Below are 24267 nucleotides of genomic sequence, written 5' to 3' on the forward strand. Positions count from 1 at the left end.
AAGCTGAAAACAGATGCCCTATACCCCTGTATACTTTGCCCCAAACTTGGAAACTGTTTAATTAACTTAAAGATCCAACAATGGGTGAATAAACTGAGGAAATACAGATTAAAGGAATTATAGAGGAATTTAGCATTTGGAAGGAAGTATAACAGGTTTAGATGAAGCTAGATCAAATAGTAGAAATGAAAGGATTAAAACATTTGAGAGCGCTTTTGAAAAATAAAGTACGCACAACAATTCTGCACTTGCAGGCAAATAAAAGAAACGGCATGTAGAATCATGCCTGAAAGATTAAAACTTCTGGTGGCAGCTTTAGAGACTTCAGTCAGTTGCATTTTAACAGGCAGCCAAGTTATCCAGGGAGACAAGTCGTGTGACAGAGTATCTAAGGCACTAAAAGCACCCCCCGAGAAATACAGTTTGAAGCCCCTAAAGGCCAGGTCCCCCGCTGACAAAGCTAAATAAATACACGAGAGCAGTAAGAAAATGACCCATTTAAGCGCACAGCGGTTACTCTGACAACTGCAACCCAGCGTCAGAACAGCAAAGCTGGGTCAAAAGGTGATCACTTACAAGTTGTATCCCATCCAGGAAACAGCTTAATTCACAGGCAGTTAAATTCTACCTTCCGTTGAAGAAAAATAAATGCTGGCCTGAATGCGTCTGCTTACTCCGTTTTGTTTCCATTGCCAGACTCAAGTCCGCCTGCACAACAGCACTACATTTAAGGCAAGTGCGCCAAGAATCGCTGATGTGGACACAGAAAGTTGCTTCCCTTCTACCCAAGTATCTACAACATGGTGCAGAAATCCACGTTGGTGCTGCTTTCATAACGCAGGTGTAGGGCATCTACCCCTCGGGGACCACGAGCCCAGCCCAGCCAGACAATTCATCCATCCGTCTGTCCATCCACGACTGTCCGCTCCTCCCAGACAGATGAGGGACCTGCTGACACCTACAATAACTACCTCCGGGAAGCAGCTGGGGAAGCGCAGCAGGGACAGTCTCTCTGCGGCGCAGGGGCACCGGTACAGCCACCAAATGCCCCAGCAGAATGGTTTGGCACCACTATAAGGATTTCTGACCCTATTCCAAACAGTTTGTTTATCCAGGCTATTTGCAGTGCACCTGACCACTACTGGTAAACGTTGAGCTATTTTCACAGACAGGGAAAACAGTGGATTACCTGAGAAAAGGAAGAGGGGTATTATTTCACACAGAAAAAAAGAAGTTTCCACATGCTGTGTCTCTGGAAACAACTTAGCTGGTAACTTGAACCTTCATTCTTATTCCAACAGCAGTCAGCCCAGATCCACCAAAAAAACCCAAAACCCTCCTTTAAGGTTACCAAATTTAAAGCCTTGGTAGTTCAACTTGGATGTATTTACAATAACCGTACTGGGGTAGTTATCCTGCTGAACTCAGCTCCTCAGCAATTCTGCTGCTTTAAAGCAGAGAAAGGAGCAATAATAAAGTATTTCGCCCAAGCTGCTGGACTGTGGTGCCGACTTTGCCTTAAGTAGTATTCATGTTTCCAGAGCTCCTGAATCCATTTCTTCTACATCTGCTCCTACCACCTGCAGCAGCACTAGCACACCTTGCCCTTGACACCCATGAACCTACTTGCTCCTCTTTACAGTGAAAGAGGGGGAAGGTTTCTGGAGTGGCTCAGCAGCGCTGTGAATACCCAAAGGAAATGAAGCAGCTCAAGGAGCGCTTCTCCACAGAAACCTGCAACAGCAATTTGAACTCTGCTATGAAAGACAAAAGCAGTTTCTTGGCTATCTGGCAATAGTTATTTTTCAGATTTGGTCACTCTCATGGGTATTAAAATCAATACCTAAACTGTAGAAATCAAAACAGGGCAAAAACCAAAACCTGTTTCTTCGGCAGCTCCAAAACCAAGCAAACGTTCTCACTTCTCTCCAGCAAAATTTTAAAAATGATGATTCAGATCCCTCTTGATCTTAATTTGTAATATAATTTGACAAAACAACGGTAAAATAATTTTCATTTCTAGTAAAAGAGATTTGAAGTTCAACATTAAAAACTTACTTCTTAAAAACCTATCAACTTTGGCTTTTCCAACCAGCCTTTTGCTTGCTGCCAGCACAGCGCCAGCGGGCTCTTGTGAGACACTTTTGGGAAAAGTATGCATTAAGGAACAAAAACGTTCTTCACACATCGGCTCCGATGCTGGGCACAACAAATCCTCACCCACATGTTCTCTGTTAAACACTCGCTATGTACCAAGAAAGTAATTTAATAAGGATGTTTCTAAAAGAGAACAAGGGGTCTGATGTCCTGCACATCAGGGAGACTTCTCTTGCTCAGGCTGACGTCCATGGTAATTCTTATCTCCCATTTGTGCCAATCCCACTGTGCCAAGACAAACGAAACTCAGCTCTTCTACAGCATGTGCTGAGTAAAGGTGCCAGTGAAGCATAACGCCGCATGTCATCTACACAACTGGGAAGAAACAAGCAGCGTAAAACCAGTGCTAAGGCTTATCCTTAGCTAACTAATAAAACTCCAAAGCTTCTTAAAGTTCCTCAAAGTTGTTTAACCAGCATCAAGGAATCACCTTTTAATTAGCAACTTTTAAATAGAATGAAGATTAATCATAACAATAGCCTTACAAACTAGGCAAACACCACTGCACCTTGGGAAACCAAGGCAGAAAGGTTGCGTGATGCGTCCCAACAGAGAGCAAGTCACGGCAGAGCCCAGCTTTAAATCAGGGCTGGCAGGGGAATTCTAGCAGAGCCTGCAGCACTGGTTTAAAACTTCACCACCTACAGCTGTCCTCCCCATTCCTCCCCCAGAGGTTATTTTTCTCTCCTTCAGCAGAAGGAAGTGTGTCACCACATCAGAGCCATCCGAGTTCAGCCTGGCACACTACCTTAAATCACTGATCAAAGTAGGTCTGTACTAAGGTGCCAAAACTATTAATTACAAAGGCCAGAACACGGGTGTAAGTTCTTCTCTTCAGGCCAGTAGTAGCTTCTGTCCTAAGGCAAATATAGTCATGTCAAACCACTCTGATTTTCAGAATACAAGCTTCAGAGCCCAATTTTTGCTTATCTCCCACAGTATATATATTTTACCCAGTATGACTTGCAAGAGCTGGATTCCATTCTTGACTTCACGCACACAGTATCTTTACTATCTCAGCAAGGTAAAGAAATCTACCTACCATTCTTTAAGCCCAGAATCTGACTGGATGAGAAGCACAAGCTGCAGGATTTTCTTCCTGAGAAAATACAAGTCTTTTCTCATTCTGGAACCTGCGCCTGCCACGAGCTGGAGATCTGATCTCACCCACGGCACTCACAAAAATTGCCAGTTACAATCTCTGCAAACTCACTCTTTACAGAATTCTGTTTGAAGACCACCTCACCTTGTCCTTTTCCTTCAAGCCTGTGGGATTACTGTGAAGGCTTTCCAGATGATTATTGACTCTTGCATCAATTTTCTTATCACTGTTTGACTGACAGACAGGGGACAAAAAAAAAAAAAGTTCTTCCTATGGTGATCTGTTCCTAGTCCCCTAATTTGAGGGCAATATAAACTTCGAGGCCTACCGTTTCCAAGCAGAAGGCAATCCTATCACTTTCTAGCATTATTTATGGTCTCAAAAGCACAGTAAATAGCTCACAGACTGACTGGGTGGGTTTCATTCTTAAACAGCTTATGAAGTAAATAATACACAACAGAAATGGGAAATTTACTGATTAGAATTAAGTTCATTCCCTCACCTGTTTGCTTTGTAACTCAGAAGGCACAGGCCTTATCCTTCTGAACATATTATCATCTCAATCATAAATCACAACCTTTTTCTTCCTGTTGTTCTGAACATTCTGTGTAAGCACTTCAGAGCAAGGCCAATTCCATGCAAGCTCCAGAAAGCATCATACGTATCCTTTTGGCTGAGATTAGTCATTAACGACAACCTTTCACTTATGACTTATGACTAGAATCTCTTCAAGGGAAGGATAAATCAGGCTTCCCTTGGTGAAGTACAGTACCATGAAAACATGTAAAAACAGTCAAAAAGCTATTTTCATTACATAAATAGTAATGAGATACGTAAGGTCAAGAGAATTTAGAAAAAGCATAGGAGAAAAAAAAAACCACCTACAAATGTCCCCTTTTCCCCCCCTCGCCTCAATCTCTTCAGCAAAGATCTATTCAACAGCTGCAATAACGATCACTGCACAAATCAATAATCCTGCCGAAGCCACGGGAAAGTACAGTTTATCAGCTGTTCAGTAAGGGAGGCAGAAACACAAGGATGCAGCAGCTCTTCTCCTGCCAAAAGAGCGTGGTACGCAGAGGAAATGTGACAGCTTTGAAGAATCTCACTGCAAAACGTGTTCCCTTTAAGTGTATAGTGTAAGATTTTGTGCTTAGGCACGTTACCCACCAGGCTTTCTTCTCTTCAGTAATGGAACTAGTTTCCCACTGATACAACCATATATATACTGGCAATACACTGTTGCCAGAAGCAGCACGTCCTTTACAAAGGGAAGTCGGGATTTGTTTTGTTGTTGCCATTTGTGACTGGTCTGACAGTCTGTGTCTATGAGGCCTCCTAAGGCAGACTGGCTTCAGCACTTGCAGTCTCTCAATTTATTTCTGAACAAGAAGCAGTAATACGTTTGGGGCTGCTCCTCACGTGTTAATCTTCCCGAAAGCCAAAGGGGAGTAGGAGTGAAAGAAAGAATGAGATAAACTAAGATAAATAACAACAATAATCCTAGCATTTCCACCTGCAGGAGCACAAAGGGCAGAAACTGGCCATTTGACTTCACAGTATCCTTTTAAACACAAGTCTTCTCATTTTACTAGCAAGATATCTCTTTGCATTCTTTGCCATGGTTTTTACTGCAAGGTCTGCTCCCAGAATTTGCAGAAAAAGAAAAAACGCCAACAAAACCCATAGGAGCAGAAGGATTCATTTGAGGATGCTAAAGTTGCTGGTTCATGTCATTGCGAGGATGCTGTCAGTCATCTTAAAGGGCAATCAGAGGAGCTTCCTGATGATTGAAGAAGAGCCAAATGTGATGCTTACCTTCAAGAAGGCCAAAGAGGAAGACATGGGGATCCACAGGATGTTCAGCCTAACCTCAGTCCCAAAGAAAATATGGAGCAAATCCTTTTGGAATCCATTTCAGCACTTCAAATAAGAGGAGGTGATTGAAAAGAGTCAGCATAGATCTAGTAGGGGCAAACAACAGTTTGCATTAATTAACAGCTGGCTAGAAAGCAGCTTTGCAGGAAAACTACTAGTGGACCTCCGAGACAAGCAGCTGAACCCAACTCAGCAGAGTGCTCTGGCAGTGATCAAAGCTACCAGTGTACTGGTATCAGTACGAGCACAACCAGCACACTGAGGGATGTGATCACTCCCCTCTATTTTGGCATGAGACCGAATCCGGAGTACTGCGTCTGATTTTGGGCTCCCCAGTTCCTGAACGATTTACTGGACTGACATACTTGGAGCAAGTCCAGCAGAGGACAATCGAGGCGCTCGGGGGCTGAAGCACATACATTATGAAGAGAAGCTGAGACATATGGTTTCTTCAGGCTCAAATGCAATTTAGTTGATGTCTTTTAACTGTCCAACGAGTAAAGACTTATAGAGAACTACTTATAGAAAAAACAGAGCTGGACTCTACTCAGAACTGTATAGCAAAATGCTACAGGCAACAGATATAAGTTGTGGAAAGAAAAATACCAATCAAACATAAGGAAAAAAATATAATCTACACAATGACATGGCCAAAGGCTGGAACAGGTGCCCAGAGAGGCTGTAAAATCTCCCTTCTTGGAGATGTTCAAAACTTGACCAGACAAGACCCTGGGCAGCCTAATTTAACTTTGGTTGACCCTGCTTTCAGTAGGGAGTTGGACAAGATGACCTTCAAAAGTTCTAACTTCTATTATTCAGTGATTCTAACTGAGGCACAGGGACAATAAATTATTTGAACTCTACTTGTGGTCTTAATCATGTTAACCCTAAATTTTAAACTCAGCATCTCTGGGTTATTTATTCCATTCCCTAACTGCTGGGGAATCCCCACGTGGTATTAGGGTTAGGTAGGTTTTCTGCCTTCTTGCACAAGTTAAATTATAAATTAAAAAAATGCAGTGTTGCACTCATATTATCCAGTGGCACTCCAAGCAAAATGTGCAAAGTCCAAGTCTGCGGCTATGTCTGTTACTCATATCCAACACTCAAAATTAATTTATTCATTACTCACTAATGTATCACTTGCTGACAGTCTCAGTCCAGTTCCCAGGGGACAGAGTTATACCCACAGACCTTCAAAGCAGGTATTAGACAGCTTTTTCCACAAAGGCACTAAAGTGAACGAATACGGAGTCTCTACTAGGCATCTTATCCTGGCTTTCAGTCTTTCTGAAACAACAGGTTCAGGCATAAACAGCAGACTCCAAGGCTGTCAGTCCTACACTTTTATGAGCACTTTTTTCTATTTCTTTATTAATGCAGTGTCTGAGTCAAGAACATACAATACCAGAATAGTAATAGCCTCAAATTCTAGGTCCCTTTGCAAATCAATTCATACCAACACATTTTCTCATCTAAGACATTTAAGCATTTGGAGCCTCTTGCACATGGAACAGCAGCTGAGGTCCCCAAGGAACATCTCAAACTGCTTTCACTTTCTGGAATAATACCACAGACAAAAGTAAACAAAAATAATACCATCCATCTGAAGCATGAGGCAGCATTATATTCAGGAAGGAGCCTGTAATTATAATGAGAATCAGATAAGGCTAATAAAAAAATAGATTGACACAATAAACATGACAAAGCACAAGGAGTTCACGCTCCTCTCCTTAACTTCGTAAATGATTTACTCTAAGTCAATAGGAGCAGCCAAGTTGAGGAAAGAGCCTGCTTTCCAAGCTGGCTCGCTGTTTCAATATTATCATAATATAAAACAATCTTCCAACTCCTTGTCTGAGATTACAAACCAGTAATCAGGCAGCATGGACGTGAGACACAACTGAGGTCAAGTTCATACTAGAAAGGCATTTGGATGTAGTCTGAATGACCCTGAACAAGAGCCTTTACAGCTTCTGTACTTCGGTTCTACTACCTGTAAACTGCGGGCAATGAAGCAGCATGAAACTTCATACATAAACTCGGCAATTTTATTACAGTAGGTCCAGCAGCACTGAAGGAATGGATGAGGCTGTCGGAACATCCCATTGCAATTTACAGCTGCTGTCTCCCCTTCACCTGTGGTGCACTTCACTAAAGAACTTCATTTCACCTTCTTGGAAACGTCTGAAGCACACTGGGAGGCTGCTATTATGTCCCATAAGTTTTCTCTTCTTCAGGGTGAACAAACTCAGCTGTCTCAGCCTCTCTTCATGGATCATGTCGTCCAGCCCAAGCATCTTGATGATTCTCCCCTGAGCTCAATCAAATTTATCAACATTTTTCTTGTACTGTGGTCCCCAAAACTAGATGTGGTATTCCAGATAAAGTCTAAGGAATATCCGGTTAAGAGATCCCTCAATCTACCGGTCATGTTTCTGTTGATACTGCCCAAACATCTGTTGTCCTTCATTGATGGCACACCGCTAACTTATGCTTAGCCTGTCCTCTAAAAAGGTCCCTGGATCTTTTTCAGTACAGCTGCTCTCCTCCCAGTCGATCCCCAGCTTGTACCACAGCAGGGTGTTAGCCCATCCCGTGTGCAGGATTTACTGCTTGTTCTTGGTGAATTTAGTAAGATTCATATGAGCACATCCCTCTGGCCAGCTGATGTCCTCAGAAAGGCAGCCCTGTTCTGGAGAACACTCCTTAGTTCATTACGGTCCACCAATTCGAGGATGGTGCATTCTGTCTCCACCTCCAGGGCACTGAGAAAGACTTTAGGCAAACGTCTGACCAACTACACCCGTAACTGGCCTCTGGGTAGAGTACAAACCATTAACAACTACTCTTTGAGTCTAATGATCTAATCCTTTTTTTCACCCATCTACTAGTCCACCTATCTACATCATAACATCCCAAATTGGATGCAAGGATGCTGTGGATGTCTGTATCAAGAGACTTCCTAAAGACAAGGTACAGGATATCAACCGCTCTCTCCTTACCCACAGTTACATCATAGTCACGTCATTCCTGATAACTTCACAGTTAGAACAAACTCAACATTCCTAATAGAGAAACAGTGCTAGAAAAAGTATTCATGAAGAAAAAGTATTAGGACAGATCCTAGTCCTACTATATTTCCATGTAAGGCGATGGGCACTGAAAGCACACAGCACCTTGGACAATCCAACAGTTACTAGAAATGTGGCAAAACTACAAGCATTAGATTTAGCCTGGCAAAAATATGCAATATTCTAATGCTCATTGGGAAGGCATTCGGAAAGAGAGACTGACCCCCCCCGCAAGTCATAGGAGAGGGAAAATTACACTCAGTTTCCAAGAGTAATACAGGAGGAAACAAAGATCAATGAGGTTTGGCTTATATGTCAGTGGCTGTGATACTGTTCTAAGTAGTACAAGAAGAAATCTGTCCACAAATACAAGAATAGCCAGCGTGCCTACACTGTCAAATCAAAGCTTAGTAACTTGTCTCCAGCTGAGACCAACAGCTGATGCTTAGAGTATAAAAACAGGGCAAGTATGCAGTGTTCCTGCCTTGAACACTCCCCTAACCTAAAGGAATTTGCAGCATAGGCGTTCCTAGAAATAGAAAGGTAACTTTGCAAAATTACTTTGTCTGATCAAATTTAACTCACATAAATCTTTTGTTTACAACTGCAACAATGAGTTCCAAACTTCATTGGTATATTGCATAAAAAAACCCTCCTTTGGTTCGTTTTGAATCTATTTCTTGACAATAATTTCTACTTACTGTCTCACGCAATTTCAGATTTCAAAGAACTCTAGTGATTCTTCTTCAGTGTGGAAAAGAGAAGACTAAAATTACAGTCTGCTCAGCTGTTTTCCAAAGGGATGTGGTTCCAAACCCCCGTTTCTAGATGCCTTTTCTAGTTGTGCTGCAACAGGACCAGAACCTCAGTCAGTACTAAAGATGAAGCCACAGTTTTACAGTGTGGCACAAGTTTTTATTTTCTTTCTTGCACTTTTGCTAATAATTCCTAACATTCAATTTTCTTTCTTGCCTGCTACTGACCTGCGTGCTGAAAGTCTTCATGAGGACATCTGTGATTACTTCATGATCTCTTTATTTAGTGAAAAATGCTAGTTCAGAGACCAATACCATTCATGTAAGGCTCACTTGCATCACTTTATATTTATTGACACCAGCACTGCGCTTGTATGCTTTGCAGGCCTGTCACGGAACATATGTGAATAGCAACTTTTAGCAACCTGACATGAGCACAGCCACAGTGCTTAAGTGGGAGGAGAAACAGCCCAAAATAAAAAATAAAAACAATAATAGTCCCACTGAAACAAACTTCCATTTCTTTTTTTCTATAAAAAGAAATACAGTTTTGTCTCAGTAACAATTGATACCCAAAATTGTTGTTATGGTCTGGAAATTATGATAGTTTGGTTTTACAATTCCATATGGCCCTGCTACTCTGGAAATTAAAGGGTTAAGCAGGAATGGTGGGGGGGTTTGCATGGATTAACCAGAGTTTTCTGGAGGAGACACTATCAGTGAATGGTTCTCCTTCAATACATAAAGTTGTGTCAACTGACAAGAGAATATAACAGCCCGCAGTGTGACTATGCAAAGGCAAGGCGAGGTGCCCTGCACACCAGGGCACGGGTGCTGCTGGAGAACTGGGGGGATCCCAGTGCTCCCACACCGAGCTCAGCCGGGAGGAGCGAGCCCCAGCTGCCGGGGTGACTCTGGTTGGCGCGCGCACACACACACACACACACACGTGTGCGCAGACGTTTTCTGCAGACTGTCTTGCCTTTTTGTTCTTGGCAAACCAGAGCAGCTCGGGAAATATTTGCGGGTCTGGCTATTTAAGCAGGAGCAGCCTAGCAGGGAGCACGCAACCATCGCCCAAGACTGGGTCATGCTGCTGGAGGAAGAAAATAATTTCCATAATAACTGTTTTGCAGCGTACCAGCTACGCTTTCTATAGCATTTTGCCACCCAGCTGAATTACAAAAAAGAAGGGCAAACATGCTATTCTCACACCTTTTTTTTCCCCCAAGCCATATTGACACATGGACTCTGCGACAAAATGAATGCTACTGAAGCCCAAAAATATCTGCACTGAATATAAATATATTATGAAATAGCTTTTAAACTCTGCCCTAAAGCACTTTCTGATTGGCTGCCAATGATGTCACACATCCATAAAGCCCAATAAAACGCATGGGTTAACAAGTCTCATTCCTGTGTATGAACCGCGCGCAGCAGGAGTGTGGGGACTCCGGGATCCAGGCGAGACTGGGGGGACCCTCCCATCGCTCCGGCAGTTAAAATCCCACCACCTCAGGCTTCCAGATCAAGCAAGCTGCACTGACCTTAACGCTCCTTAACTAAGCACTGTTCACGTGCGAGAGAAGCCTTCCTAAAGGATGCAGTAGATCACTGTCAGTTTTTAGGTATTAAAGATACACTCATGCATATTCCGAGCAATTAGTTTGGTCTTATCCGGCAGTTATGACCTTACATTTTGAGTCAAAGGTGACCTAAGTACGTTATCCTTTCCAAACAGGAACTTGACCTTCAGTCCTGTTCAATAAACTGTTACTCCAGTGAGTAATGTATTTTACAAAAGCCCTAACAAAACTGAAATCTGCAATTATAGAAAACTCAAAAACTAACGCTAGAAACATCAACTAAGCCTTTAAACCATACAATTTGGCACCAATTGCTCAAATAGTAAAATATGTTAACTCTTTCTGTGCACTCATGCTTACAGGTTGCCTGACAAGGAATACTGGTTTGCAGGTTTAGGCAGTTTCGACAAACGGAGCATTCTGTGCAGAGAGAAATTTGCTGTGTGAAATACTAAGCGTGTGTGATACTCAATTACCAGCAACCAATATTTGTTTCTTACTATGAATACAATTCTTGGAGCTGGCTTAGTTTCAAATGTTATTAGGTAGATAGCATGTGGTGTTGTAGTAAGAAGTCTTACGCATGAACTGAAAATATACTGAATTTGATCACCCTATTCTAGGCAGTTTTGCTGCCAAATGTGGGCTAATTTATATATAGCAGCCTATTTAATAGTTTGCACTCGTACTTCCAAAGCAAGCACAGAAGCAGACCACATAGAAATATGAAAACGTTTCCCGATTTGCTACATAAAACTTTATTTGTTTTTCAAATCCTTGTCTAAGGTTTAGGAACATTCAATAGACATTAAACTGCAAACCATGCAGTTCAAATATGGAGCTGCTCTAAGGTACCACTGCAATGCCCAAAGCATTATCACAATGTAAGAGAAAAGGCTGCGTATTGCTCTCTGCTGTTGTTCCTTCTGCCTCTCTTCTCAGTTTCATATTAAGGGCAAAAATGCTAAAATCAGTCAAAGGAAAAAACCACACAAGCTCAATGTCTAGAAACCTCATGCTTTCCTCGATTACTCCTAAAGGATCCCTTTACCACCGAACCTCAGCACATACCATCAAATATTTCAAGTGGAACAAATTCATTAACTTGTAAACACTACTTAACTAACTGCAAGCCAGTGCCAGAAACCTAGAGCACTGTTAAATCAACTCCAAGCAGGCACTGCATTTCATGTGTTAATACTTGCCATCTGCTCATGTTGCATTTTTTACCACAAGAAAAAAATGTGACTGCTGAGTAAAGACACTTAAAAAAAAAAAAAAAAAAGAAGGAAATAAGAGAAACCTGGCCCCACTTAGCCACAGACTATGGGCTTTTTTTTTTTTTTTTTTTTTTTGCACACATACTCACTCTCTGTCTCTCTACCAAGAACAGAAGAACGGATGTAAAATAGCCTTTTTAGCTATTACTGCCTTATAATAGCTACATTAGGAAATCTTAAAGAAAAGAGAAAGTGCCTGTGCATGTTTGGTACTCCAGACAGCCAGAAATTTGCCTCAGGGAGAAACACTTTGTAAGAGAGGTGGGGGCAGGGGAATATGCTGGTAGAGGGAGCGTGCAAGGGAACCACAGCGTGTGCGCCTGTGCCTGCGTGTGCGCATTTGTCTTGGAGCCTCTGGAAATGAAATGCTCGTCGCTACGGCTCCTAGAGGCTCCAGCACAGCAAAGCACCTTTCCTGCAACACCACCATTACATCACCCACAAAACTGCCTGCCAGGCACAGAAAATGGCCCAGCCAGGAAGGGATGGATACCAGCAGATGGAACATTTCTCCACCTTGCTAAACGCGCCATTTTTAAACTATTTTTTTTTTTACAAAAATTAGCTTTAAAAGAAAAAAAAAAACAACTCCTAACTTCTTACCCCCTTGAATACTAAAGGTGATCAACATTTTGTCCCAAAAACTTAGACCTGTGACTTGGAGGATGACAAGACACGATGATAAACTTTGTTTTAGTTTTGGCCAAAATGGTATTTCATCTGATATTCAGTGTGCTTCTAGTAATAATCTTAAAGAACACACAAGCATTTCAGTAATGCAAGTGAAAAGGAATTTGCTGTGGCCACCAGGTCACCGAGGAATAAATATTTCTGAAGTTATGTGCCATGAAGTTCTGCTTAGCTGTTGCCACGAAAAAAAAAAAAAAAGAAAAAAATTTGCAAGATCTTCATTTGTGCCTTTTACCAAGTGTCATGTTTTACATGGGTGCTTATAAAGAAAGCATCTGATGGACCACTTTGGTGCGTGACACCTACCATTAGTATGTCAGATACCCATCTAGATCAGCAGGTCCTGATCTAGATGGGCAAATTCTAAAGGAAGATTCTTTACAGAAGCTGTCAGGGAGAGGAGCACATCCAGTGATGGTGCGTGAAGTGGAAACCTACCCACTGGAAGCTGGACAAAACCTTTTCACAAAAGTCACTGCACAGCAACAGTGCACGAACACTGGCTCCAATATATGCCCCAGTTGTAATGATAAAGTCAGTGCACGAAACTTGAAATTGTGACTTCTGGCTAAAGGTCTCTCAGCCATTTCCTATTACTAGTCCACAGAACTATTTTACCTTCATAAAACTACAGCATGGTGCAATTTGTCTGGATGATGCCTTTCTTTGGGTGTACTCCCAATGTTACCTACCGTGATCTGATTTTGGCAAAACTTTATTAGCTGCTGGGGTCCTATTCCCATTGACTAGAAACAAAAAAAAAAAAAAAAAAAAAAATTAAAATAGCATGTGTGTAAAAAAAATGTCAGCCTATGTTGCACACAACTGAAAAAGGACACTAACAGGATATATTCATGCCACAAATACTTGAACACAAGGCATTCTTTATAGTGAAAAAACCCTCATCTGGTCCCAGATCCTTCATACTTAAAACTCATGCCTTTTTACTTCCACCCCAGATCTTTCACCAGATCTTTGTCTCCACAAAGGAGCCCAGGTGTTTCTTGAATTCACTGAGCATTTCCAACACTTAACTCATTCTCACATTAATGAAACCCATATGTTTAAGTATTAGTGTCCTCAGTTCCTTCCTTACTGCCCTTTTCCTGAGATTTGAATTCATTTTGTGAGTAGCTTTCTCTGTACTAAAAAAAGTTGCACAGATATCATTAACATCTTTAATAATTTTGACGACTACTGTGAAATTGCTTATTTACTTGAGACAGTTTCGATGCTAGGAAACAAAGATATGCGTCTCTCCTGTTACAACATTCAAGTTCCTATTTTCAAAAGTATATTGGACCAAGATTACCCCTTTTACAGCTACCCATTTAAGAGCTACTTCAAGAATTAATGTGGCAGACTTCAGACATTAAATGGAAAGCTCAAAGAGAGAACAGCTTGCATTAAGAGAGCTGCAGTGATTTTCAACCCCAGTTAGGCTTCTCTGCCTCTTGTCTGGTGTCCCTCCCCACTGCAGAAATGGTGGCTAAACTGCCTCAGTTAATAATTCAACATATGTAAGAAAATGAAACTTTGGTTTCACTTTACTTCAACATATCAACAAAAGATCCAGACACTGCCATCTTCTTCACACAGGCTTGGCACCCACTTCACCTATTGGACTCCTAGTTATTCCTTTTTCCTCATTATTGCCTCGTAATACAGGTATTTATTCTAAATGCATTTAACAGCTACACATGCTCCTAGATGACACGCAACTCTTTAAATAAAGGTCCCAAACAAAATCCAAGTGGAGGAAGTATGAACAACGACCAAGATGAGCAGTCATCAGGAAAATGAGTCATGGAGAAGGGCAGTAGAATGCCCCAGGAGACTTCCATACGTAACAGTCTCACATGGAAAAGCCAGAGGCACTGGAAATGAATTGACAAAACACTTTTAAAAAGTGATGAGTGTCCCAAGTAGGAACATCTATGTGGCAGCACAAGGAGATGGAGGAAAGAAGAGAGGAAGGGGGGAGTTAACTGCCACCTGTGTGCAGCCAGGGAGGGCGGCAATAATCTCCATGGGCAGACAGTGCCACAGGGCGAGAATAAGACTCCGGCTTTATTTGGGGCAAGAAAGCAGAATGCACATTTGTCAGAGTGCGCCTGTGTAAAAATCATAACACCTTCTGACTGACCTACCTTACCCAGGGCATTTTGGAGGAGAACAAGCAGTTTAGTAACAGCCATGTGGCCTTTAGCAGCACCACGGTCACTTGTCGAAAGGGAGAGAAGAAAAAGTTTCTACAGTATCTGACTCTTCACTTCACCTCTCACCTCGTACACAGATTATCTCAAGTACTTTAGTGAAAGCTAAGATTCAGACTAATTTCACAAACAACACTATTTCGTGGATCACTTTGCATGAGAGTTGATAGCTATACAAATACCTATGGTTAAGTTTATTTGATAGTATTTATACAGGGTCAAGATCTTTATTTCCCAGACAGCCTTCATATTTCATTCATCTTAATCTATAAATGTACTTCCAGAAAAAGTCAACCTGATTTACAATAAGGGTGATTTATATGAGAGCTGCTCCTCTTTAAGTATCACTTTAGGATACTGTGAAAATCCACAAGCTATAACGCATTCCATATTATAAAAGCCAAATCAGAATAAAAATTCCTTTCCAAAACTCCCTCATGCCAACTTCATCCAAATTTTAACATAGAGATTACTCTGTGTGAAATATCTGGAGTGAGAATTTTTCTATTTAAACCTTTTACTAGCTCATAGTATCTTCTTGGGTCTTGTACCAGTTTATCCAGTTATGGATCCTCTGTTCACCTGTTCTTTTTTAATCCTTTAGAAAAGGACTTCAGGTGGAAAGCAGAAGTGCTACAATAGTTCAGCAAAGAAGTTTCATCCAAAGAGAGTCTTCTACTCAAGGTTCTGTGGATGCTTCAATGCAGTGCCAGGCCATACTGTAGATTTATGGTACAACCATAATAAAGTAATCTTTTTTCTCTATGCCTCCAATTCCCGTCAGCAAGATGGTGCGTGTCTTTCCTTTTGCCCATTTGTCTGGTGTGTTTACCCAGAAAGCAGTTTGTGCCTGGAACTGCTGTCAACCACCTGCTTCAAGATTTAGCACCCTGATCTCAGTTAAGCCATCCATCCCCCACTATAAATTATGAAAAAAAAAATAATAAAGTAAAATGTTCGTAAACATAAAATCACTTTAAAGGGCAACTTTTTTTTGGTGCAGAATTAAAAATAGGAACAAAATAAACAAAGACATTTTTGCTTTTGTCACACTGAGACCACAATTTCTACAGACATTCCTCTGATGAGACACCATTACAAAAGTATATATTACATGGTTACAGAAATAAGTGGTGGAGCATACCATGCTGTGGAGACAATAATCCACAGAAATATGGTAGAACAAAGTTCCCAACGAGCTCACCACAACTATGGCTAGCAAGAACGTAATTTCTCAATGTATTACAACGCATTTGAAATGTTTAACTCTAACATCATCTAACCTGCAGTACGCTTCTGCAGCTCAGCTAGAATTTAAGATGTAGCTGGTAGAGCATAAACTGAGAAAAACAGTATAACCAAAAGAAACCCTGAAACAAGGAAAACAATCATCCTTTTTTAGTAAGAGAATTCTAACATTTTGGAAAATGTGGTTAATTTTGCTTAACACCAGATGTGCAAATGGCACACCTGTAACAAAGAAACAGGGATGTTGTGAGAAAAATCCAGACAATTCTGCTAAGAAATGGACCTAACAGCACCCTTCACAACGTGCTCCTCTGCTGGCCCTGGGGCATTCATGCCAGAGACACAGCAGCCAAGTTTTAGCTTTTATTATTTTATTGCTTTTGTTTCTTAAGAATCGACGGCAGCACAGGTTTATGAATAGGAACCCTGAACCACGGGGATTGTGAAGCGTTAAGTATTTTACACGCATTGTTTTGTAACGATGAGTGCACACAATCCTGTTTGACAATGGATATAAGGGCACAGAGCCTCATATGGGAGACAGAAATGCAAGTAGAAACAGAAAATCTGATACAACCGAAGACATCCTATATTGCCCAGAAGACAGGCCAGCGCAGAACTGCAATGTATAACATGCAAATGCTAAATCAATAGTGCGAGCAGGAGCCACTGCTTGCTGCATTCCTTACAGGAACAGCCAACAGGAACATGAGAAAAGGGGAGGGTGAAGAGACATTTACCAATTATTTCACTGGCGCCAGCTAAAATCTTTTCTGTAACTAATTCACTTAAACTCTGCACAGAGCAATGTTATGTAAAACATTTCTGAGAGAAGATTTTTTTCTTGCCTTTCAAGAGCAAGCATCAAAGCCTAGTAAACCCTGTACTGCAGAATATATTTAAAGCTCAACAATACTAACCAATAGAGCCACTGAAACTGCACTCTGGAGGAGGAGCTCTCTACACGCAGAGGCTGGGTTTCTATTTTCTGGCACAGATTATACCAGCTTACAGAAAGGCAGTATTTCACAAATCTTTACATATGTAGCCAGAAGCTTTTGTCAGTGAAACGCAATTATAGCTTAAAAACAATTTCTGTGATAGAAAAGAGATGAGAGCACTAATGAAGGTGGCTTTCTGACAAATCAAGTCTTTCCTAACTGTTTTTATTCATTCATTTGATTTCAATACTGGAATTTTGCAACAGGAATTGGCTCGGTCTCTTTCAAAACATAAAGGGCCTAATCCCTTCCCATTAGGGAACAGGAAGTCAGAAGCCAATCTTAGCACTGATTAAAAAAAAGAATCGGAATTGTTATTTTAACTTCTTTGTTGCACATAAGCTAGATATATTTTTTTTCTGCTACCGTTTCAGCATGATGGCTCGATTAAAAGCTGATGTCTCCCCTAAGTGGCATCTATTTAGTACAAGAGACCCTTTGCACCAACTGCTCTCTGCAGAGCAGCAACTACACTACAGTTTCTCCCCATCACTATATATGTAACTCAGAACACAAATCCTTATTTATGTGCCACTCTGCTGTCCTGCTTTGGACAGTCCAACAATGACATCTGTAGTGTAAAGGCTTTTTCACAACTGCTGTAGGGGCATTCAAACAAAATCGGTTCAAGTGGGAACAGGCAGTATTTTGTATTTTGACTTCTGTTCCTGCACACTTGAAAACTGCCTGCTGCACCCCACCAGCCAGGCTCCCACTTCTCCCCCAGCCTTCCCTAATGCTCTCAATACAGGGGTGCCTGCACGTGTACATTCCTACTCCTGCCTGCAGTGTTCAAGCCCCAGCACTCTCAATCTGCTCCTCCAAATCAGTCCCGCTTGATGTCCAAGCACAGCACTGCAGCCTCTCTCAAGCTCTTCCACTCTATGCCAGACTCGGCAAACTAGCAAGAAATTCTTGCTTAACTTCAAGAATTGTGTAGGCTCCCTCAAAGAAGCAGGCGAAAGAGGGATAAAGCCACGGGTAGCTGAAATCTTGACTTCTGGGCTTGCTGCATCTCCTCCCTTGAATCTTTCCATTTTGAACTGTTATCTTTCCCAACACAGAACCAGTGGGACTTCTCTGGGGCTCCCAAGCCAGTTAATGAATCAGTCCAAATCAGAACGGAACTGGATGAACTTCAAGCATAGCTGCAAGTAAAATAAGCTGAACCTAAAGTTCTTAACATTACATATTTAAGTATGTGTCAGGTTGTTTTTATTTTCTCCAATACTAAAAAGATGGCTGGTAGTATTCAACACTTGAAAATTAATGAGTTTTAAATATGAACATAGTACACCCTCAGTTTTGAAATACTCTGCTCTATTTTGTCTCTTCACATCTTTCCCATCTGGTATGTTTTAGTAATAATTTAACAAATATTTTTCTTCAAGGCTGTCAGAAAAATCTCATAGCATTTTGGAAACACTAAACATTATCTTGTGAGGTAAATTAGGACATAAAGAAGTAGCATGACATATATGTGATCACACATTGTCACTGGCAAAGACAGTAACAGAAATCCCAATATGTGCTGCTTTGGAGTCTTCAAGAAAAGAAATTGGTAATGTATAGAAAACAGCGAAGCTGAAACCGACATCAAGTTACATTTGAAGGACCATCTGCAAAAGTTAAACAAATGCAAAATCTCAACATAGGAAACATTTCTTCTTCCAGCGATATATTTTTGTATAAGATTTATTTATGAAAATTCAAACCCAGCTAGCTGTCTTCTACATTAAGCAAAACCTTAACTCTACATAGCTCCTTAGTCCTCCTGAGCTTCCTTCTCTCAGAGAATGAATCTACTACTACTATGGAGGCTGCAGCCAGAAGTCCATGTCCACTTCCACACCTTACACTGGTAACCACAGAAAAAAAACCCTGTTAAGTCCATGTCTCTTTCCTAGATACTTTAGTCAGTGTAACTCATCAGTAACTTTTGCTCATTACTGAGCTCAGATGAACTAATAAAGTAGCACACAGAATGCTTCATATCCCGTTATCAATTTCCCAGTTCAATTTGTCAGAATTCACCCCAGGTGTCAGGAAAAACCATTAGCCAGCACCTTAGCAAAGACAAGATAGCAAACCTCACGTCAGATAAGCAGCTGCTGTCTAGAGATTATAATATTAGTAGAAAGAAAGACAATAAAAAGCCTCCAAAAAAAGAGATAAATCTAACAAACATGCACCTTTTTCTTGATACCATCAGCATGAGATTTTTTGGAGGTTATGATTTTATAAGCCTTTCCCTGCAACTATACGAGCGTTAAAACTTACTCTAAAAGTAAATATTCGTCAAGATTCTCAGTCAATGACATTGAAAGAAAATTTCTGGCTTTAAGAAAATGACAGATATCACAAGATGCATGACAAAACAGCAAGAGTTGGTGACATTCAGTTTTCTTCCATTGGAAAAGATACTAGTCGTTTTTTTTTTAAACTCTACATGCTGAAGTTTTCTACAATAGATTTCCTGTCCTTTCTCTAAGATTGCTGAACCCCAGTCAGCCAGGGCACAGATAACGTCTTCGGATAAAAGATTTGAAATCACAGTTCAAGCTTTACAGAAGAAAAGCTTTTCTTCCACAGAGCCGCAAACTTCACAAGAGAAAGTTATTTCCTCTGTTCTGTTCCCTCAGGAGGTGTTATATTCTTATAACCTGTCAGACTTACCCAGTCATATTTGTAATTTATATTTAGTATAAGGTCATTTCTTTTCAGACCAACCTGGATATTCCGAACACAAAAACTGAATTCTGATTACTCATTTTTCTCCCACAGATTAGACACCTTTCCCTGTGTCATTATGCGCTGGAGTCTGTCCGAAATAACTTTCTGAATACCCAAAAAACACAGACAAAAATAAAAAAGACAAACATTACAGAATTTAGCTGCACTTTGAAACACAATTGCAAAACAATGAGAATGAGATTTTCCTTACATTTAAAATAGCATGCATGTTTAATTAGAAGAGGAAAAAACAGTTGAAATACATATAGATGGACATACTCCACTCTACTCAGAGAGAGGGGAGCTCAAACTTTTTTTACCCAGTCTGATCAGACTATGGAGAGAGACACATCAGTTACTATCATTTCAGAACAAGTTAAACTCACCTACAAAAATGGTCAGAACAGTTCTAATTTTCAAATGGCAAAAGATGCCAAAAGGGCATCTCTGCAATGATATCCTACATAAGAGGGGAAAAGGGGTGGACAACTAGAAAGAAACAGATTTGGAGAGAGTACAGAAACTTGGGTAGTTGGCACGGATCTTATTAGGTTTCAGACAACAGTCAAACCAAAAGGAAAGTTGCTGCAGAAATTCAAACTCCATTTATGTCCTTAAATAATTCAATCCTTTCCTGCATACTTCTACTAGAAGTGAATAGTCCCTTACCAGCACAGAGCAGAATGGAGCCAGAATTTACAGTGAGAACCATGGTGTAAAAATTATTAACAAGTAGCAGCACTGCATTATTCAAAGGTCCATGCAGCCAAATAATCCCTCTTAAGTGGTGACCAGTTGAAGGGGTTGCCTAGGGAAAGGTTTAAAGGGCAAAAACACAAGCTTACTTCCGAGTCTTCAAGAATTTGTGGCTGAAGGATGGATATTTTGTTTAATACCCATTGCTGGATTTTTTTTTCCCCATGAATTTGTCTGATTGCTTTGGGGATATATAACATCCTGTGGACATAAATTCTCTGGCATATTAATACATTGTGTAAAGTTAAGTACCTCCCCTTTTGTATTGTGAACCTGCTTGCTGCTCATTTCATTGGATGTCCCTGGTTCTTGAGTTATGGGAGGGAGTGAATAATCATTCTCTATTCACCTGCTGCACATACAGAATGACTTCATGAATCTCTATCCTGTGCTGTCCTGTCCTCCCTCAGGCTGAGTCTTTGTCTGTTTAGAAATTCCTGTGAGAGAACTTTTCCTTATCTGTGCTCATCCTCGTTACCTCTCTTACCATGCTTTCTAGAGGTACTATTTTGGGGGGAAAGGATGGGAGGGAGGGATAAGATGTGTACAGTAGGAAGCTACAGCATTCCCTATTTATTTTTCCTCTTTTGTTCACTAATATTATAATTCCAAGATGTCTGCAAGCAGGAATACACAGTTACACAGTATTTCAATTTTTTTCTTTGTAATGATAAGGAAAAAAATCCTGAAAACCCTATATGTCTTCAAGCCCAACTCAAGCCAGCTACTGAGTAAATAGTCTGGCCTTTTCCACATTCTTATTGGCGTCCCAGTTATACAACACTATTTGTATAGGCAGACCAACCGTGTAAAACTTCCAGCTTTGATATATTTTCCAGACTGGGTATCTGCTGCAGCTTTAACATGTTTGGAAAGTTTTAGGGAACAAAATCAAGCCAATTCAGATAATGAAATTAGGGAAAAGTATGTGTTGCTTAGCTCTTTTGAAAAGCTCCAATGCCTTCATAAGCTACAGCAGAGATTTTAAATTGGCAGTACACTGCCCTCCTATCAGGGATGTATTTTCCCATTCCTATGAAAATATTACTAAATCTGGCTAAGTTACAACTCTTTACTGAGTCTATATAAACTGTGGTTTTCTAAAGATTCACTAGAGTTTGACAGCTGAAGATGAAATCAGTATGCACCATCTCCTGTCTGCACCTCTGTTAACCAGATTGAATATTCATTATTCTCTTTAAGCAGTTAAGGTCTGTCCTGGATCTGCAGAAACGGAACTGGACTTTTCCTGCAACTGAAGCTTCCAGCAGCTGCTATGACACGAGACAAAAATTTGGAGCGGTTCAGCTGTACGTACAGGATCACCAATACCTGTCCATTTTTGCCTACCAGGTATTATGAATCCTGGCGCTGAAGAAAATGAGGAGGGAAACATAATGGTGAAAATACAGAGGGATACAGAAGGAACAAAAGAAGGCAGGAAGGTAGTTGAGACTAGAACAAGGATCCTGATGGAGATATGCTAAGACTGAAAACATGGTAGATTCACATCGAGATGGAGAGGGAGGAATGGAAGGGATGAGTTCAGAAAAGGCTAACTAGAGATTGTGAGGAATTGCTGGGGAAATGACAGATTCAGAGAATGACCTGGGAGCTTAGAGAAGGAAAGCAGAGTGTAGAGGTAAGTGGCATGAAGACACTATTGGAAAAGAACTAGGACAGAAAGGACGAAGACTATGTAAATTTTCCTCGAGTCCACATCAGATCTCATTATCTCTGACTCTCAAGATTCTTCCTCTATCAGCAAATATCGCTAAAACTCACTGAAAGAGTTCTCATCCCCCTCTAGTGCTCATCCACAGACCCTATAAAGGAATAACTGACATAAAAACAAAGACTAAATAGAAAGAACAATCTATGCTTATGTCTCTCACTGCAAGATGATGTATAACAAGTTTCCTGTTTGCATATACATATACAGAGAAGATCCTTTCATTCAGGAGCAAAATGTAGAAAATTGAATTGCAAAAATTACTGCTGGAACTATTCAATGCCTAAGTAGCAACACTTCAGAAAAAGAAAATTATGTAAATTTTTAAAAAATGTAGAAAAATTCCCTTTACAGAAGCAAACTATACCTAGTTCTTTTATATCACTTAAAATTAATAATTAAACATGCTGTAAAGCCACATTTGATATAGCAAGGGTATTTAACATCACTTTCCTATCTGCTGGGAGCAGCTTTAAAAATACTCACATTTTTAAATGAAGAGACAGTTACACACTGAAATAATTTGCAAACGGTATTAAGAACAGTACTGCAGCTCTTCTCTGCTTCAAGCACTTGCTCTTCTAGGAGGGAAACACGGTGGCAACCATTTTAACAAATGCCTATGGAGAGAGGAAAAACATCTAATGAAAATTAAAAGCACCTGTGCTGGGTTTCAACATTATCCGAACTAGAGATCAGAAGTCAAAGTAAAAGCTTAGCAAGATTTCAGAGTGCAGTATTGCTAATAAAAATATCCAAGGGGTGCATACTCGGGAGTAGACTAAAGATGTTTACAGCCATGAGAAGAACCACTGGTCATGACCTACAGCTAATTTTTCTCCTTACCTAAGGGCAGACTTTTGCTCCCTTTACAGCATAGAGTGTGTAGGCACTTACTATCTAAAGGTCTGGCAACATTTCAGCAGTGAGGTGAAAAGCTCTTCAGAACCTGCAAAGACACTGCTACTACTGGTGGGAGCGAGAAAGTGGCCAAAGTGGTAGGAGGGCTGAGACAGCAGAGGAAGAGATACGGACAGGTGACTTTTAGCTAAAAAAGGTCAGGAATTATTGACCTAAAACACACATGTGTTCAGTTTCAGTTGAAATTTGAGCCATAACGAAAGACAACTAGAAAGACCACAGTATTTATTTGTGAAAATACAGAACAGTTTGTAAAGAATCTTGATACTCTCTATTAAGCATTAAGCTTCACTTTTTTTTTTTTTTTTTGAGAAGTTGAGCACTGCCCATTTTAGGGATGGGGAAGGTGAGGTAAATTAATTGCCCAAAACATACCAGTGGCAACATCAAAATTAAAACCCAACAGATTCCCATCCTACATAACCATTACACAACAGTCCCCCTCTTTTCTACTCTTGGGAGTACAAGTTAATTTCTTCCTTGAAAATCCCCATGGATGCTAAGCTTTAAATTTAAAAGTTCTAATTAAAACATTAACTACTGCTCAAATTGCCAATTTAATCTTGTGCTCTCAGATTACTGACATTACAGCTGGTAACGTTAGGGAGAAAAACTGATTCCTAGCCAATCAAGGTATCATCCTCCCCTGATAATCAAAAAAAGCCTCTCAATGACATTCTGCTGCATTATTCAGGGGCAGCCTGGCAAAGACTGGTGTTTTCTTCATATTCCAAATTACTGTGTCCCTACAGTTGTAGTAAGCGAACGGGGTCAGGAAGGTTGGTGGGTTTTTTCCCCCTGTATTAGAGCGGAAAAAAGTAATAAGGAGCCCTGTTGCTTACCATACTTTTGGCACAAGTAATTGCTTAGAGTTTTAATTTTATTTTCCTGTTCAAAGGCAAGAACATCCCCCCCAACACTCTCCCCAAAATCCCAACCACCTATAAGCATGGAATTTGCAAAAAGAACTAAATCGGTGAGACACTTCCAGAAACAGTTGGTTTGGAACCTGATTCACTTAGATTTCACAGTCCCAGCTTAAGTATACATTCAAGTGTGGCCAAATTGTCAAGTATGGTGAGACCCCGCTCGCTATTTCTTGGACTGGGGTACTCAGTTCTGAAAATCAGACAGGTTC

The 24267-nt window shown here is 40.6% G+C and overlaps 1 protein-coding gene across 4 annotated transcripts in view; it reads right to left on the reverse strand.

Moving 5' to 3' along the window:
- BCAS4 (breast carcinoma amplified sequence 4) overlaps positions 1–24267 on the reverse strand; it is a 44437-nt gene that overhangs the window by 4775 nt on the left and 15395 nt on the right. For 3 of the 4 annotated variants that reach the window (XR_012589632.1, XR_012589633.1, XM_074605157.1), the window contains one exon: positions 22695–22828. Coding sequence is in view for 2 of the 4 variants with exons in the window: in XM_074605157.1 (XP_074461258.1) it covers positions 22790–22828 (39 nt within the window). In the remaining 2 variants the exon portion in view is untranslated. Of the gene's footprint in view, positions 1–2380; positions 5224–22694; positions 22829–24267 lie in introns of those variants that run through there. The other variant, XM_074605159.1, reaches the window with a different exon arrangement.

The sequence above is a fragment of the Larus michahellis genome, chromosome 12 (assembly GCF_964199755.1).
Source record: "Larus michahellis chromosome 12, bLarMic1.1, whole genome shotgun sequence".
Lineage (NCBI taxonomy): Eukaryota > Metazoa > Chordata > Aves > Charadriiformes > Laridae > Larus > Larus michahellis.